This window comes from Solanum pennellii, chromosome 3 (assembly GCF_001406875.1).
Source record: "Solanum pennellii chromosome 3, SPENNV200".
Lineage (NCBI taxonomy): Eukaryota > Viridiplantae > Streptophyta > Magnoliopsida > Solanales > Solanaceae > Solanum > Solanum pennellii.
The window spans coordinates 56,627,576-56,648,327 of NC_028639.1; the positions used below are offsets into that span (position 1 = coordinate 56,627,576).

At 28.5% G+C, this 20,752-nt stretch overlaps 1 protein-coding gene across 1 annotated transcript; it reads right to left on the reverse strand.

The window, feature by feature from the left end:
• Nucleotides 1-212: 212 nt before the first annotated feature.
• Nucleotides 213-4,777, reverse strand: LOC107015273 (leucine-rich repeat receptor-like protein kinase TDR). Its single transcript, XM_015215491.2, has 2 exons — nt 1,827-4,777; nt 213-879 (listed from the first exon to the last, which is right to left on the reverse strand). Exons 1-2 carry the CDS (start codon nt 4,474-4,476, stop codon nt 473-475), a joined length of 3,057 nt encoding a protein of 1,018 aa, XP_015070977.1. The 5' UTR covers nt 4,477-4,777; the 3' UTR covers nt 213-472.
• Nucleotides 4,778-20,752: the final 15,975 nt, after the last annotated feature.

The following is a 20,752-nucleotide window of genomic DNA, read 5'->3' on the forward strand; positions in this document are numbered from 1 at the left end:
AGTTGTGTTTGGTTATAATTTTTACGAATAATATAAGATTGTTTGAATGAAGTTCTATTTTAAAAATATGTAAGCTAATTTAAATATAGTTATTTTTATAATAATAAAATAATCTCACACCGAAACGGGTTCATGTCCATTTTATCCATTTTGCCACTAAGAGGAGTTGCTTGTATCTTTAACATAATGGTTAACAATGAAATCACATGAGTACTGGTGTCTAAGTTTCTTGTATGATTCATCAACAATAAAAATGAAATCACATGAGTGGTGTCTACGCAGTCGTAACAAGTACGATATAAGATTAATTTGTTGGAAAAGATACCCATTTCATCACAACACTGGGGAATTTCCTACTATGCAAAAATTGAAGAACCAAATAAAACTATTTAAACTTCTCCTATACCAATTTCCCTCACAATTCATTAGTAAGTTGGAAAATCAAACCAACCCCAAATCTCCTCCTATAATATCAACACTCCACATTAGCTTTTTGAGCCAAAGGTTTAGCAGCAATTGCATTATCACCCGCGCCAACAGTTCCAGGCAACTTCCTCTTGGGCTTAGCCTCTTGCAACATAGAGATAACATCCCTCATCGATGGCCTATCAGCCGGGTTACGACTAGTACACAGCAATGCCACCCTCAGCAGCAACATCATTTCCTCCCTCACTGAATGACATGAAGCGCCAGCATTTTTATCCAACACATCATTTACGCCATTTTTAGTCTTGATCTTCGTTTTAACCCAATCCACAATGCTATTTCCATCGCCAAATCCTGGTTCCACCGATCTTTTCCCTGATAAAATTTCAAGTAACACCACCCCGTAGCTGTAGATGTCACTCTTCTCATCAACTTGCAATGTATATGCATATTCTGTATCAACAAACGCACAAACAAATTTAGTACAATAATAACTATATAGAAAAAGAAAAAGAAGATGAGATTATTTCAATTTGTTATCATAACACTCTGTCAACTAGTGCCCGAAATGGTTGACTTTAAGCAATAAAGTCAAGGAGTGTAGTACCAGTACTATATTTATACTAATAAATCAAAGGGTTAATCACAGATAAGTAAATTAGACAAAATCTAGGTGGGTCCAAAGAATAACAAAAAGTGTAAAATAAAAGCTTAAAGGCTAATGGAGCTATTCACGCGCAACTAGTGCGCCATGCCCTCTTTTAAGTCATGGACAGAAACTGCAAAAACAAAGAGAAGAAATATTTGCACCAATTGTCATTAAAAAAAAAAAGTATGAGAAAAGACATATTTGATACCCTTTCTTTTATTGATAAAATTTTATTACTCCCTCTTTCACTACACTAATATTAGAACATTATTTTAACATCCTAATAAAAGTTTCAACGTTTAGATATTAGTATCATATTGTGGCGCTCAAATTCCAAAAATGAATTAGTGCCCTTCAAGATCTGGTTATGATTAAAAGAAGATTCCACTAGTATGAAGCAGTTGAGGAATTTGACAATTGTGTGGGCAAAGAAGATTTAATGACGATAGTGGACGAAAAATAAAACAATATCTATCATACTTTCACTAAAAAATGCATCATGCTATTGACATGACACCACGTTTTAGCACGCAAGTGAACCCTTTTTCGTCACCCTACAGAATGAACTAAACTGATCTGAACAAACTATTTTTGGATAACAAAAAAAAAACTTGAACTTTAAAACAATCATGTAATTCCATCAAGCAAACAGACAAATATTCCTGCCATTAATAATTAAATTAAAGAACACGATAAAACGTTGAATATTACGAGTTACTTCTTAAATTTCATATCAAGTTACTTAACTTACCAGGTGCGATGTAGCCATAAGATCCAGCAATCACGGACATGGATTCATCACACTGAATCAACTTAGCAACACCAAAATCAGCTACTCTAGCCTCCAGATCGCCGTCCAGAAGAATATTACTAGGCTTAAGATCACGATGAACAATGACGGGATCACAATCATGATGAAGATAACAAATTCCATGAGCCACGCCAAGTGCAATTTTGTACCTAGTAAGCCAATCAGCCACCAAATTAGCATCCTTATTCTTACCATGCAACAGATCATCCAGGCTACCATTAGGCATGTACTCATACAGCAACATCGTGCACTCGTTGTTGCTGCAACAGCCTAACAACCTCACGATGTTCCTGTGCCTCACATTGCCTAACACATCTACCTCAGCTAAAACGCCACGTCTTTTCCTGATCGTCTCCTTGTGTTTACCCCATAGCTTCTTCACTGCTATGGTCTCACCGCCTGGCATTTCCGCCTTGAACACTGTCCCTGTTGAACCCATTCCCAGGATCTTATCTGTCATTGCCAATCTCTCAAGTACATCATCTGCCGTGAAGTTTAACCTTTGAAATGCGGTTAATTTCCATGGCCCAACTTCTCTCTCTACTGAAAATCGCTGGCTGTATTTCGCGTGGAAACAGCGGCTACCGGCGATGAGGACGAATAAACCAATACCGAATGCTGCTGCCATGATCCAGACAATAGCGCCAGCTGTTTTTTTCGTCTGTGGCTTGATTTCCGCTGCTCCAGCAGCAAGTCCGTCAGTCCCGCAAGGCTTTTGAAGGACAGCACCACAGAGGCCTTCGTTTCCGATGAAGGAGGAGAAATGTAGACTGGAGAAAATTGAGCCTGAAGAAGGAACTGGACCAGTGAGCTGATTGTAGGATACGTTGAAGTTTTCTATGGTAGTGGAATTGGCGAAATTCGAAGGAATTGTTCCAGTGAGAAAATTGTGAGACAAATCAACCTCTGTTAAGGAAGGAATTGCAGAAATTTCCCAAGGAATAATTCCGGTTAGCGAATTTCGTCGAAAATTCATGCAAATGAGCTTCTCACAATGTTCAATATCCCATGGGATGCTTCCTGTGAGATTATTTCCTTCCAGTTCGATTCTGTAGAAAGCTTTACACCCTTTGAAATTGGGGATTTTCCCTACTAGACCACTGTAACTTGCTGAAAAGATCTGTAGAGATGGTGAACTCCAGATACCCTCCGGTAATTTACTGTTGAATGAATTCTCCGATATGTTCAAATACGCCAATGTCGCAGCATTCCCTAAATCTTCTGGAATTGGACCAGTGAAATTGTTTTTGCTCAAGTCCAAGTAAGCTAAATTGGGCAAAATACCGAAGCCCAATGGTATTGACCCGTTGAGTCTGTTGTTTTGAATTCTAAACCTGAATAATGCAGTGCAATTTGCTAAGGAAGAAGGGACTTCACCAACAAACTGATTTGAAAACAGGATAAGTTTAACTAAGTTATTGCTGAGACAGAGATTTGGTGGAATGGGACCTGAGAGATAATTTGAAGAGACATCAAGTTTTTGTAGCTTTGCATTTGAACCCAACTTCTGTGGTAAAATCCCAGTGAGTGAGTTATTCCATAGAGCCAATAATTCAAGATTAGGAAGCTCACCAATCCCTTGTGGGATTTCACCAGTTAAGTTATTGTTCATCAAATTCAAGACCGTAAGCTCCTTCAATCCTGAAAATCCTTCGGGGATTGTTCCGGAGAGATGGTTATCAGACAAATCCAAAGATTTCAAGGATGTCAGTCTGGCAAAAGACGATGGAATTGTACCATAGAAATGGTTCTTGAAAAGAAATAGAGTTTCAAGGTTTGTCAAGTTGCATAATCCAACAGGGAGATTACCAGAAAGATTGGCTAATGAGATATCAAGATAGGTCAAATTTGACAAAGAAGAAAATTCAGCAGGGACAACTCCAGTGAAATTCTGGTAACCAATTTCTACATGTTCAAGTTGTTTCAAGAAACCCAACTCAGGCAAAACAGGACCATTCAATAAATTCCCAGCCAAGTGCAAAAACTTCAGTTTTGCTAACCCACCATAACTTTTTGGAATCAAACCCTTGAAATAGTTTCCCCCAAAGTTAAGATACTCAAGATTAGGGATTTGAGCAACTTCTTCAGGCAAAGGGCCAATGAAATTGTTACTATAAGCGTTTAGGTATGTTAGAGACTTGAGCCTTGATACACCAAGGGGAAAAGTTGAATTAAACAAGTTGTGACTAATATCAAGCGTCTTTAGAAAAGGCAATTCAAAAATGACTGTTTGAAGAGTACCCTCCAAAGCATTTCCACTCAAATTCAAGTGATGAAGGTGTACCAAGTTTCTGATATCTTCTGGAATTGTACCAGAAAGATTGCGGTTCGACAGATCAAGAGAGGTGATTTGGTTAGTTTTCTTGTCACATTTGATACCAGACCAGGAACACCAAATGTGAGAACCTGGTCTAGCGAATGCGAGGGTGGGATCCCAGTCATTGAAGGTATTTTGGTGATCATGCAAAGAAGATTTTAAAGTCAAAAGAGATATAAGTTGTAGAGGTAGATTGGTAATGGAGAAAACAAGTGAAATTTTTGTTAAGAAGAAGAAAAGTGTAGTAAGAAAGAATGGAAACAAGTGTTTCATGGTGATGTTGTTTATGGTGTAAATGGTTGAGAGAAATGGGGTATGTAAAGAGAGGTAAGTTTGAGAGAACAATGCTTTTTAGGAGTGCTGGAAAAATATAAGGTGTTTCATCATGATTTTGGTGAGTTAAGTTTGGTGTGAAGAGAGAGACAAAAAGAAAGGAAAGTAAAATTTGAAAAAGAATGAACACTTCTTCTTCTTCTTATCAGCTTCTATAACTCCAATACTTGTACTCACACATTTCATCACTCACTATTTCTTCATAATGATAAATATCATGTGTTGCTCTGTTTTCTTTTGCTTTAATTTCTTTGTTTGTCTCTTTTTTATTTATTTTTCTCTCAGTATTTTCATACTTTTTCTGTTCTCTTAGAAATACTTTTTGTTTTCTTAGATTTCATTTCTCTTTTTTTTTAAAAAAAATAAATTATATTTTCCCCACCACTTTTGCATCATTCCTTGTACCTTTATCTTTAGCCAACCAAAAATAAATTGAATTTGAGTAGTACTCATTTCACACCGAAAACTCGTTTGGATTGACTTATTGCTTTTGACTTATAAATCAAAATAGATTAAATTTATGGACTTATGACTATTGAGCTTATAAGAATTTTTTATCTAAAAATTGAGCTTATAAGAATTTTTTAATTTACTCAAACACTCTAAAAGTGCTTAAAGCACTTAAAATAAATAAATTCAAACGAACTCTAAGAACCCGTTTGGATTAGCTTGAAAAATAGTTTTTAAATCAAACTAAAATGACTTTTAAGTCAAAAAAACAAAAAGTAAAGGAAACCTAATTTTAGTTTTTTACTTATTTTGAGTCATTTTTAACTTATGTTAAATAATTTGACATTGTCAAACACTTCCTAACTTATTTTAAGTCATTTTGACTTATTTTAAGTTAATTTCTATATTTGTCAAACACTTTTAAAATTCAAAAACTGACTTAAAAGTAGATTTGACAAACTTTTAAGTCAATCCAAACACCTTTTAAGTGATATTACTGTAATCAAAGAAATATTAATGTAATCAAGGGCTATTAATTAATTTTTTTACTAAAAATAATTGAAAAAAGTATTTTATTTTTGGAGAATGAATCTACATTTAAATTGATAACACCACTTATTTGGTAATGAATTGACAGAATATTATAAGGGCAGGATCCAAGAAAGTTTAATTTTGATATTCCCACTTCCCCACATAATTCCTTTAATCTTATTTGCTCCCCCTTTTTATCCCTATTGGCAATTCTTGTTCCTTTAATTTTATTTATTTCCACTTTGAACTAGCAGATGAAAGCACCTTGTGACATTGGGCCATGCTACAAGGACCATATATACATATATCTTTAACTGGAAAAAAAAATTCCTTCAAAATGTTAATTTAATCACCAGGTGCCTCTAATATTAACTTTGATTAATGATGATTACTAATCAATTAATTATCTTCCCATGTGGTCACAAGTATATATACAAACAAATCTATAATGTTCCATCATTGAATTAATACTACTTTATACTATACTCTATTAGATAAGATTTAATCTATTATCCACTGTTCTCCTCTTAAAGGCAAAGCAAAGAGGAAAAACAAAAAGAGGAAAAGTGAAATAAAATAAAAATAAAAATAAAAAATGCATTTATTCCAATGTGAACAAGTATGGCCTTTTCAAAGATAGGTACATTGGGATTCATTAAATCTGTTTTTAACATTTAATATTGGTACTTTCAAAGTGAAAAATTTCCTCCATATGGAGGTTGAAATATATGAATCTCGATTAATATTTAAAGATGGTTAATAAAATATAATTTAATTTTTATGAACAAAAATGTGAGAAGTAAAAATAAATATATATGACAATTAGATTGATATTCTCTTCATCTCATACTCTATTAGTATTTGTTTACAAATTAAGTTAATTTTTCTATTTTAACTTTAAAAATAATTCTTATAGAAGTATTAAATATTGTAAGTTTACATTTTGGATTAAACCATATATTCAAAATACGTTGACTTTTAAGGTCTGTAAACTCATTATAAATATTAACGGAGTTACATGAAATGAAATAAGAGATAATTTAATTTCTCTCCCAAGTTCTAAATATTTTTATTATTAATTATAGTCATTATATTTTTTGAATATGAGTTTAATATATAAAAAAGTATATAAAAAAATGATATAGTAAATTATTTTTTTAATTATTATTATTATTATTTAAGAGGTATTTAATATTATATAAAATATAACAAATAAAGATATGACTAATCGGAGGAACTATTTTAAAAAGGAAAATGCTAAATGACTAGAGAATCTGATCAGAAAATTAAAAAAATTATAATTATATTTTATTCTAAAATAAACCAATTTTTTTTTAGTTAAAATATATTAAAATTAGAAAAATAAAAATATTTTAAAAGATGAGATGACATAAAAAGAAAAATATTTGACCAGATTCTGACAATATTGTGGCCAAAAAAATTTCCTTCTGGAAATAGGGAGGAGGAACTGGATGCATTAAATTCCAGCTATTTTACATCATTATTTTTATTTATTTTTTACTTTTGTAAACACTTAAAATGATGGGAACTATCATTAATGTTTTGTTAGGTGTATTCGATTTGATAAAGAATAAAGTTTAAATAAACATAATGATTCTCATTTCTCAGTGTTTTCCCTCTACCATACTATGAAATATACTTTTGATGATATATATAACTTAATTAGTATCTTTTGTCACCTACCATTCTACTTTACCTTTACTCATAGTATTTATCATCTTTTTGCCCACCAATTGTTAAGGTATACTTATCAACTTAAAGGAAAAGGGATAAAATTTATGTGCAACTCTAATCTATTGAAATTTACTTATAAAAAAACTTGTTTTACGGGCTCTGTCTTTGAGTGAACATCCTGTTATGAACACTTTGTGCGTACTATATAAATATTAATCTATTGTGTAATAGACTGTAAAAGATATAGAGAATAAAAATCTCACTATATATGTCCTATGCGATAGATTTGATTAAAGAAGATATTGAGAGAGAATCGATTCTGAATTTATTCTTTGTTAAAATGGATAATAATAATACTTTAATTTTAGGAACTCGATCGGTTATAAGTAAATCTTAATTTTGATTTTAATAATAATACTAAGTATATTCAATTTTTAATAAGTTAAATATGTTTATTCCCTATATAAAAAGAGTATGTTATATTTGAGTTATTTTAAAACTATATTACTGTCCACTTCTTGAACTAAAAATAAAATAACAATGTAAGCTTAACATACTACATGAATACTTAAGTAGTTGAATGATTAATAATTAGAATAATATCTGAAATATCCACAAGTAAATAATTTTTAAAAAAAAATGCACATTTTGGTTAATTAAATATGCTTATTAGAATATCATAAAAACAAAAATTGGAATTCATCAGTAATCAATTATCTAGTTTTTATAGGACAAAGAATATTGGCCAAAATAATTATTTATTACATTTTTTAAAAACTATTCTATTTGAAATTTATTAATTCAAATTTATATTAAAATATTTCACATGAAAGATAAAGCGATACATACGAAAAACTAATTTATAATTAATTCAGCAGAATAATCGTGATAAAAAATCATAGATCGTAACAGACACAAATGATGTTATTCATAAGCAAGAGAAGCAAGTGACAACATGGGATCTTCATGAGATTGGAATTAAAGTTAAGTGTGGTATTATGTATGTGACAAAGTGTAACCAACAAAAAAAACAAACAAAACTCACAAAGAAAACGGTTACTAGCTAGCACACCAATTGACACTTCTTAGCGTACAAACAAAAACCAAAAGAATTAAAGTTCGAATAATAAAAGTAAAAAAAAAGAGATTATGGTTGATGGTTCCGTACTAAAAAATGCCTATGAAGAACAATATTGTCGTCACTCTACATTTGTTCCAAACTGAATACGAGTCCAAAAAAATACGAGTCTTTGTTAGTACGAGTTCAATATATTTTGTCTAATTTTTAAAGAATATATGAAAATTAGTTTTAATAGTTTCCACAATTTATGTTTATCAAAAATATAATATAAAAATTTCAAGTTATATGTTTAAATAAAACTTCATTTAATTTCATATAATGACTTTAAATTGTATAATCAAACAAGTCCTTAATAATGAAGTAACTTTTTAGAAATTTTACAATATATATGTGAGTGATCAAATATTGTTTACACTTAATTTCAAAAATAATTAAATTCAAGGGAAAATGAGAAAATTTTAGTTTATTTTATCTTAATTTTGTAAATCAACAAGTACTTCATCTTCTCATTTTTACTTGTCTAATTTGTAGATTATGTGAGAAAAAATAATGAAAAAAAATTTGATCAGAATTTAGCTTGAATAGTAAAATAACATATTTCACATTATGTTATTTTACCTTTTGAACATTTTTACTCTTTAAATGCAAAAATAAAATAAAAAATCAATTTATTTTACAATAATAAAGCTATTATAAACTTTTTAAAATTCTAACCAATTTTTTTTACCATTTAGTATTACCCAAAAAATTATATTTTTCTCATTAAATACAATAAGTTACACGAAAAAAAGGGTAGAAAAGATAATATGAGACGCATGAAGAACTAAATTCATTAATTACTTACAAATTACAATGATTGAAAACGTTGATGTCTTGAAAAATTATTTAAAAATAAGTATTTAATATTAAAAGTAAAACTTAAAAAAAAAAATATTTTCTTAATATGTTAAAAGTGAAATAAAAATAAAAATTTATTTTAAGAGAGAGTATAGAGAACCAAACAAGGGTTTTGACTAATCCTTTGTATAATTTCAAGATACAACTCTAATAAAAGATTTGTATCTTTTGATGTTATAAATGCTATTAATTGTCTCAAAAGATGAATTTTTATTGTAGAAATACCAGTAGGGGAAATGAAAAAATTAAATGTCCATTGATTCTTGGTAACCCAATGGATTTCTCATACATAGAGAAAAATCTAACAACATCCAAATTTAAGTCCAACCTCGTAGAGTGTTTCTAATTAATTTCTTTAGAGGGTTTTGATGCTCTGTTTCAAATTATTTATAATTATTAAAAATTTAAAATTAAATATTTTTTAATAGAGATAAAATAAAATCTATTAAGTATTTGATGAAGAGTACATAATTATAGATCGTCTTTAATAATTAATAATTTTATGTCATATTTTAGGCTAGATACATCTAAATGCATATGTTTTTGCTATCTAATGCACTAAAAAGGGAGAGACGAGATAGTCTATATATCCCACACTAGATATATGTATTAGATACATTTTGAAATTCATATACATAGGAAGAGGTGGGGGGNGGGGGGGGGGGGGGGAGAGAGAGAAAGAGAGAAGCGAGCGAGAGATAGATACATACGAATTCACTTGAATATAAGGTATTTAGAACAAATTGCACTAAATTTTTTGATTCAATATATTTGAGATACATATATTTGAATGCATCAGATATTTATTTTCGAAGTCCAAATTGTGATAAAGTCACAAACAGAAAGATTGCAGTCAGTTTGATAATGATCGAGTGACATTACTTCTTCGGCTATTAAAAACTTGTATGAAGAAGGGTAATTAATTTATTTACCAAAACTAATGGAAACTATATTGTTTTCCAAAAACTCCCATATAAAAAATTAATTTACTCTTACACTAGTGACACTTATGTTTTTTATTATCTCATAAATACATAAATTATAAATATATTTCATCATGCAAAAGTTTTCAGAAATTTCATAAGGAGCAAATTACATTATATTTCTTCTTTTTTCTCAATTTATAAAAATCTTCTAAATTTGTTGTCATCCGGATGCACTCTATTCATCCAAATACATAACATTTGATACATTATACAATTAGTTTATTGAGATTAAAAAGGAAATTTAAATATTTAAATGTCAGGTCTCCTAATCATGCAAAGCAAATTGATGTCAGTCTCTTCCTAATCACAACTTTAAACAATTTAAATTTCAAATTTTTTTCTCCAAATATCTTCCAAATCGTAACATATTATAAAATAATTGACAATTTTAATTTATATAGTTAAGTATCATATTAAAAATAATATGAATATAATATACACTGATTTATTTACAAAACAGTGTTGCATATACTTAACAACAAAACTATGAATATAATACAAATTGGTTTTATCATAAAAACATTAGTGTTTATATAGCAAAAATAATATTTGACAGTGTCAGAGACATAGTCTTGTACTAGTTGAATGATGCTGATAGATAATAAAATGGGAAAAGGGTCTGATATACCCCTCAACTTTGTCATTTGGAGCTGATATACCTCTCGTTATAAAAGTGGCTCATATATGCCCTTACCGTTATACAAACGGCTCACATATACCCCTGTCGTTACAAAATGGCTCACATATACCCTTCATTTAACGGAAGTTAAAAAATTAGTTTTAAATTTATATTTATTACTTCTAATTTCTTAAAAAAAAATTATTTAGGGGTATATATGATTCTTCTATCAAAACTCAAGGTATATTTTAATTTTTTTCATACATAAATTATTTTTTGACTTCTTTTATTATAATTATTTGAATTTCTTATTCTTATTTTGTTTTTTTCTTTCATTCCTTAGTTTAAAGAATAAAAATTTAAACTATTTTTTTTGTGTGTATTGTAATTTAATTTCGTAGTCGAAGAAAATATTTAGTCATCTACAATAAGTTTTACAAGAATATTAGTGAAACATGAACAAATTGATTATCAAAATAATAATTATAAATTAGTCATTGAAAAAAAAAGTCAAAAAAAAATATGTTTGACGAGGATTAAATTTACTCATATGGGATTATATTTTTTAGAAAAAAATAATAAAAATTTAGATTAAAATTTTTTTTTTCCATTTCCGTTAGAGGAAAAGGGTATATGTGAGCCATTTGTTTACAAGTAGGGGTATATATGAGCCACTTTCATAACAAGGGGTATATCAGCTCTAAATGACAAAGTTGAGGGGTATATCAGACCCTTTTCCCTAATAAAATTTGTAATTGTCGTGTATTCAATATATGACTATGAACATGATATGATACATATTAATTTGTGTTTCAATAGATTATATTATTGTATCAAACCTAATATTTAAAATAATATATTGTACATGATAAAATTGTAATATATCATAAAATTGAAATAAACGAATTATACATTAATTTAAGAATCAAAATTACTTGAATATATTAAAAGATTTATTGAAAGCAATTAAAAAAAAGTCAATAATTTGATCTACTAAAAGCAAAGAAAAAATGGATGAGGAAATCCTTCACACTTTAATTTCTCCTCTGCTCCATATAAACTATTTTAGCTTTTTTAACTCTCAATAGTGGCGTCACCAGTAAATCTCGATCCAAAGCCCTTACCGAATCCATAAAAAACTTTTGATAAATTGTAATGTATCATAACTTTGAAACGAATGCGTTATACATTAATTTAAAAAACAAAACAATTAGATACATTAAAAAACTGAATCCAAATGTACAACAAAAATAATAATAAAAAAAGTCAACAATCTGATCTGCTGGAAGCAAAAAAATGATGACTAAATCCTTCCACGCCTTTTGTTTTGCTCTGTATTAATTTTCGTAGTTTGTTTTCATTTTCAACTATGATTTCATCCATCGATCTCGACGCAAAGTCCATATCGGAGCCACCAACAACTCGATTCTGCCCCCCTCCCCCCTCCCTTTTTTGAGATTTTTTCCACAATCGATTTTGAAGTTGAAGATGAATCATATGAAAAAGCTAAAATATTTTTTTAAAAAAATTAAAAACGATACTTGATGAAGTGGAAGGAAAATGGATGAAGAGCTACCCCTTATCATAAATCGGAAAGAGAATAAATTTGAAATTCAGAAATAGAGTGATGGAGATAATTGGTGATATAATTGAGTAATTATTGGCGTGAAAAAAAGAAAAAAAATTATTGGATAATAATTTACAGTGATATATCCGAAAAATAAAAAATAAATCGAAAAATAAATCTTTACAGTTTTTTAAAATGGTTAAAAGTAATAATAAAAGAATATGGCCAAAAAGGGTCATAGATAAGTAATTTTTCCTTTTCATTATTAGGAAGGGAACTATCACTATATATGCCAATTTTGTATACATATATATATATTTTTTTTTAAAAAAAAGGTTGAAGCCAAGTTAATGAGGAATAGGTGGGCCAGAATGAAGTGGGCCCTGGAAGGAGGGGAATTTGTTTGTCTCCCTTATACCCATCAGGCCCATATTTGCTTTTGGAAATAATTGCAATGTTGTTCCCTTAATAGTAGGTGCCTCATCACGCGTCACTCGCGTGACTGCCAAGTACCCACTATGCATCATGGGCCTCATACTACAATCCACTCTTTCTCTTTCTCCATCCGTTCGATTTTATATATTATTTATTTAAGCGTAATTTTCACATATAACAATAAAAATTATATTTATAAGTTATAATTATGATTTTCATAGTTATATTTCATAATAAATATAAATATGTATATTTCGCTATACGTATACAAAAGAAAGTAGTTATATAATATATTTTGGTATACATATACAAAAGATCAATTATATAATTTGTGTTTATATAAAGAGAGAAAGAAAGAAAGACAAAAGAAAACTGGGCAGAGGAAGATTGTATTTGTATAATCATAAGTGTGTATGGAACGAAAATATATGTATTTGTATTGGTATATATACAATTTTCTCTCGCTTTATACAAAAACAAACGCAATCTATACACTTGTATTTATATAAAGTGAGACAGGTGAATGAGAGTGGTGAGCGAGATCTGCAAAAGTAGCTAGCGAGATCTTGGAGAAGGGAGAGAAAATATATGTATATAAACAATTTTTTTCGCTTTATATAAATACAAACACATTTTATACATTTGTGTTTGTATAAAAGCGAGAGATACAATGGAGACTGCCAGCGAGAACGAGAGTGGCAAGTGAGATTCACCTAGAGAGAGGCGAAATAGCAACAGTTTGCTATGGGATACAATTAAATCAAACTATGATTCCAACATTTAATTTGAATTAATAATTTGCTATTATATACAATTTTCCTTTATTTAATCTATTGATTTTTTTTAATCTTTAATTATGCTAAATCAAACTAGTAATTAGAGTACCATTATTTGCAATTTTTTCATATCAAACTGATGATAAAATATATGTCGAAATATTGGTCAAAATTTATATTATTTATTTTAAAAAAAATTATGACAATTAAAAAAAATAGAAATTCTAAGTACAAAATACTCATAATATAATATCACTCTCTTAAGCTTGTTATAATATTCTATTCGTAAACTTGAACTAAACTTTGTTGTAATTGAACACAACACCTCCTAATAAAGTTTCAATAAAGTGTTTTCAATACAATTAAAACAATATGAATTTGTTTTATGTGCTCTTATTCATCATTAGGTAGTTAAGTTAGTCCATAAAATATGTCATTCCCTTTAATTATGTACATGCACCTCATTTAGTTGTACTGAGATTAATTCTTATCATTAAATAATATGATATATTTTATATGATTAACTTAATTATCTAATAGATGGATAAAAATACACGAAAAAATTCGTTCAAAATTTAAAGCAAAAGTGTCTATTTCAAATAATTATCAGGAGTTGGAATGTTCAATTAAAACAATTTAATATTCCTAAACAAAATATCCTTACAAGTTTAATAATGTAGCTATATATTAAGTCTTGAATAGAGTTAAAGAGTAAAATTTTCAAATAATCAATGAAGCAAACATTATTTTATTTGTTTTGTCTCAATTAAATCACTTAATATATTTAGCATATCTCAAAGATTATTATTTTCGCATTTGTGAAGTAAAATTCATCGAAAATCTTGGTTGGCATTGTTAGTTTAAATTTATGTCATATACCACCTAGTAGTCATGCAGGTATTTTTTTTAATAAAACTTAAAATGGAAATATGAAAGTCCATTGAAATCTTTGTTCATATTTCGGTAGTATCTAATTTTCTAAAGCATAATATTACAAATTAAGTATTGATATAAGATTAGAAAAAAGTGACGATGCTTCGTAATTTCCTTATCTTAAATGACATTTGAAAATTTATTTTAAAATTAGAATACATTAACTAGTTAGTTATTTACGTAATTGAATGAAAGCATTGAGATTAACAATAACAAATTTATTTATTTGATGAAGGAATATTTATAAACTTTTCTTCTTCTAATACAAAAATAAAAATAAAAAATGAACTATACATTTTTTATAAAAAAATTATAAAATTTGAAGTATCCTTCTAAAGACATATACCTATTACACATAATAAACAGAAAAATTGGAAATTTTGTTTTGGAAACAATGCTTAAAAGAATATTTTAACAAATGATCAGATTTTAAGTGTTTATTAAGTGAAAACTTGTAAGCTATGAATGATCAACTATGATTTTAAGCTGATTTTGTCCCGTAAGCATATTTTTAGTGTTTGCTATACACGTGGATAGGCTAAAAGAGTACATATAATAAACAATTTATTTGTGTGTTTTACCAACATAAATAAGTTAAAAAGTATTCTCCCCCTCTCATTTTACGTGACACCATTTTATATGATAAGTATTTAAAAGTACAATTCTTCTTTTATCCTCGTTGGTCCAACTTAATTTTAAATATTACTCTAATACATTTATGAAGAGAAAGAAAAATAAGTCTATTTTTAAAAAATAATTAATAAACAATTCCAAATCATTACTTATATTTTAAACTCTGTGCCTGATCAAATAATATCATATAAAATGGAACAAAAAGAGTACATCATAAGCAATTTTTGGTGCTTAACAAACAAAAGGAACTCAGTCTTTATCTTCAAAAAGTAATCATGGCAAAGAGAGCTTCTAATCTCATGGTAAATTCATTAAACATAGTTCCGTTTCAAATTAAATATCATGTTTTCTTTTTACATGTCTTTTTTATAAAAAAAATAATTAATTAAGATAAATTTTGATTATTTTAAACATGTGTTATACAGTACTTGAATATAATCACTCTTTATTGAATATTTCTACTATATGTTAACCTATAATTAAGATATTTGGAGCTTTCAAGAACAATTAATATTAAAATAAAATATGGGAAAAAACAATCAATTTATGTAAAATTTCTAAAATAATAATTAATATCAAATAATTAACTTTTAAACAGTATGAGAAATAATTTGAAATGGAGAAAACATAAATATAAAGGGATATAATATTCGTAGTGTAAAAGGAAATATTGAGCATGACTAAACAACAAATCCTTCCAAAAAAAAAACATTCATCATCGATAGGTCAGATAGAGTGCACGTTAAATAGTAATAGTACTATACTATATATGTACCAGGATAATTCAAATTGCAAATGCTACTTTAAACTATTTTCATAGATTTGTTTTAAAATTTCTATTAAATATGATCACATAAATTAAAATGATGAAAGTAAAAATAATATTATATTTTAAAGATATGACTCGGATGGAATTAATTTAACATATGGAGATTCAAGTATTGAAAGATCCACTAAAGTTAATTTTAATTTTTTCTTTCCTATATGATCATTTAAGTATTTAAAAGATTTCATTTGGGTCACTTTTAAATTATTTTTCCTATAAATTCATCCAACTCTAACTTTATATTTCATGTCATGTAAGCGATAAAATTTAGACTAATTTTAAATACAAAAACATTCGTTTAGTTTTAAGTATATGTTTATCTAAGATTTAGGTCTTATTATCGTAAGTCGTAACACAAATGATTTTTATTTTAGTGCAATTATTAATTAATTTAAAGTATTGAAAATAATACCTTTTTTTTTGTAAATTTTGAATGTGAAATTATATTCCTAAAAATTAAATAATTAATCTATTATCAAATGCTTGAATAAAACATATTTCAAATAAAATTGTACAGTATATTTTTTTAAGTAAATAATTACTTGACATGCATAAGTCCTTAAACCCCATATAATAGTGTGTTTAGTATTTTTTTCCTTGTCGAAATCTTTGGTTGATATACTTAAAATTAAATAGTTCAATTTCATTTTTTCTTTGTGTATATAAAATTCACATATAGATTTTGTACTACATAACATTAAAATAAGAAATTGATATAACATGACATGTCAACCAAGAAATCACGTAAGAAAAAAAAGGTTTGTATTATGAATGTTACTTTCTATGTCATAAAGCCAATGAAATGATCTTATTGAGAAGAAAAATTCACAAGTGACTTAAATAAAATCTTATTAATATTTAAATGATCATACTTGGAAGAAAATTTTAAAATTAGCTTTAAAAATTTCTCAATACTTAAATGACGATACAAGAAGAAAATTCAAAAATAACTTTTAAAATTTTCTCAATACATAATTGACGATGCAAGAAATTAATTCAGTAAAAGGTAATTATTTGATCATGGCAATAGTTTCATTGTTGTAGGCAATGGGCGAGCCACCTTATAGTCGGTGCCTCGGTGGTTCATCCAAACTTCATCTTTTCGGCGAAAAATTATATTATTTATATATAATTAAAATAATTTTTAGATATATATAATAGATGTCAAATTTCATTTGGCTACTTTGAGTGTCTATTTCTTCATATTTGAACTTCCTTATTGAAAATCGTGATCCCGCCACCACAGCAGGGACCCAATATCAATTAGGTGCATGTGTGGCGTGGTGGCACAGTGGCCTAGGCTACCAACAAAGTAGTTTTGAGTTTGTGTATCTAAGAGAATGCATGCTGATGTTGATGTTAGATGTAGTGATGGGGGTACAAAATTACAAGTGCTCAACCACATATTATTCAGTGAACATTCTTTATTTGAATTTGATGCTGCTAGATCTCTTTTTTTCCTTCTTGGGAAATACTACTTTTTTTCAAATTTTGGAGGGAGGGAAGGAGGGGGGAAAATAAACCTATTTCCATTATAGTGTAAGCAAGACTTTTTGTTTGAAAATACCTTGGATTATTTGTCCTCAATTATGAAAGTATTAATAATGGAGACACAGATTATTATGAAAATACTTATGTAAGTAATAGTAGATATTGAAATTTTATGAAACTCTAAAAGACATGCTTACTATATAGTTGAGACTCTACCAGATGTTTGCGGTATGTTTATATAAAGCTATTATATATTTTTTAAAGAGGTTCGGTAAATTCTTGGAATATTCATAAAGAAGTTATGTTAGACTCTTTTTTTATAATCAAATACAGATCCCAAATCTTTTAAGTCCGAATCATCATAATTTGAGAAATACATTACTAACAACAACCTTTAAATTACAGAGAAAATCTTCGAAGAGAAGATTGAGATAAGTCCACCGTCCTTGTGGCGGATTCAAGATTTTCTTTCAGGAGATCGAAAAATAAAGTATAAATGTGTACATAAGCCAACAAAACACAATTCCAAGAAAGTAATAGTATATAGTTTATAGGTACAAAAAGTTAATCCCGTTATAGGACTTGTTAGCACGGTTGGATTTTTTTAGGTTTAAATCTACTATTTTAGCATGTTGTTTATTTAAAAAAAAAAAACAAAATAGGTGAAGATTGGTCCTAAAATTGGGTTTGAACCCTGGACGCTAGGGTCAACTTAAAAGGATGTTGATGAGGGGGTTCAAATTTATATATCTACATAAATACATAAAATTAAATTATATATACAATGTAATTTTTTTTCAAGAGGCGACACCGAACCCACATGGGTCCGCCCTTGCAATCTTTCCTACTATAGGTGTGACAATGTCCTACATACTATAGGTCCTACAACAATCTTTACCAAGGCCGAAGGATTGTCGACCACCAGATATGCTGATCTACAATATTCAGTTTTTCGGCCTACAAGCACAAATCCTTGACGCAAAATATAATCCTGAAGTACTCCAAAGATTCAAATATAGTCAACCAAGAAGATATTAAAAAACTCGATGCTACTTTAACACAGGGGTTGATATCCATCATTGAAAGTGGCATCTCTGTTGTGCACATTAGATAAAGTGCTCTGCTAGGGAAATGGGTGATTTGACACCTATAATTGTTTCAAGCAAGTCAAGATCACTCTCCTCGAATTTTAGGATGTACTCTCGCTTTAAGTAGCAGATAAAACTCTATGTGGAAAAGTTTCTTATTGTGAAATGAATAACATTTATGAAGCTCTCATTCAAACAAGGGCTTCATATACTGTACTAAACAGAGTGAGTGGACATAGAGCATGTCCTCCTCCTAATGTTCTCCTAATGGGAACTCTCAATAACAATTCTTGTTCCTTATGCCTTCGAAATAAATAGATTCATACCTATAATGTTTATAAATAAAATTTATGATTATTCGTATTTTATTTGTGATTGTAAATTTTTTCTATCACTTGAAAAAATGTTGCAAGCCAGCATTGTAGGTACAAATCTATTTGTCTCTAGATTCTTCTCTTTTATAATTTCTCGGTGATTCAGCGCTGTTAGTGACATATTTGTTGACGAACTAAAATGATTTTGACTTGATGATGAAAGGACTTGTGGGTTTTCTTAAAATATTTGATTATCAAAGAGTCCGGCATATCTTGTTCTTGGCTGGTTATTGAATTTATAGAGATTATGACGCTCATATATTGAAATAAAAAGTTATGATTATTGCGATATTTTTCAATCTTGATTATTATTTTATGGAGGCAAATTCATTGTCTATAATTTTTGTATGCAAATTTATTAGTTATTCCATCTTTGATTATGCATAAAATAATTTATGAATTCCCTTAACTTATAATGTGGATTTGTATGTTGTAAATTAAATATCATATTTATTTAATACATAAATAATTTACCTTCTAAAGGACAATCAAACATGATATAATTAAGAGTGTGAGTTTCCAATATAAACTATCAGAAACCACAATTAGTCGTGGTATCACTATGTAAATTAATGTACTCTCCACCCACACATATGACATTTTCACCTCCACCTTCTTAGTCGGGGTCTGGTTTCAACCATTTCGTCAATATCTCTGACTTAAAAGGAGGGAGTTTCAAGTTTTAAAGAAATCAATTGGAAAATATTTATATATTAAAAATTAATATGTCAGTTAATAGACTTGTTATATATGTCAGAACGAAGTGTAAATGGTCAAAAACGTTAAAAAGTATTTGTAGACAAACATTTGGTTTAATCAATATCTAGATGAGTTTCGTAATAATTATTAGGTGATTAATTTATGTAAGAAACTTACATCTCAATATTTTCGGTATAAAACTTAAAAAAATTGATGTACAACTATGTGTTTTTCTCTTGAGATATGACTAACTGAAGAAATTGTTGGAAAAATACTTTAGTACTCAATTAACATGTCATTTATTTACAACACACTAGGTGAAATAGTCTCTCAATCAACTAAATATTGTGATGTATGGGTCACATCCACTGGGGTGGGCATAAACACTGAATTAAATTGAATTTTTTCAAAATTTTAATTTTGATATTTCGGTATTCGGTTTATTTTTTGTATTTTTTGATATTTCGGTTCAATTTTCGGTACGTAATATTTTGATATTCGGTATTCCGATTTAAACCGAAATATTATACTATAATTTATATTATATTAATTAATAATTATTAATGTTAAATAATCTTTTGAAAAAAGAAAAAAGTATGTGAAACCTTATGTAATGTCCCTATTCCTCTTCCTCTTGGAGGCAGCACCTCTTCCTATTCTAGTCTTCTTCCTCTTCCTCTTTCAGGCAGCAGCAGCCCGCCAGGCGCCAGCAGCAGCAGCAGCAGCCAGATGTCTATTTTTGATGTATTGTCTATTTTTACTTTTTAGTCCATTAAGTTGAAAAATCAAACAAAAAAATTGTAAAGTTTAAAATTTTAAAAAGCCACTAAGCAGGCCTATTAAGAAACCGAAATAAAAAAAACCGAACCGAACCAAAATATTTCGGTGCGGTATTTGATACACATTTTACAAGAACCGAAAATCGAAAAAACCAAAAAAAAAACCCGAAACCGAACCAAAATAACGAATGTCCACCCCTAACATCCACTGCTTAAAAAAGTATTAAAATTCGATGATATAGAATGCTTTGACGCATATTAAAATTGAAATTCTGATGAAAAGAATATTTTCATTCTAAATTAAAAACATTAAAAGTATTTCATCAAAAACATATTTGGTTCAGTGATATAATTGT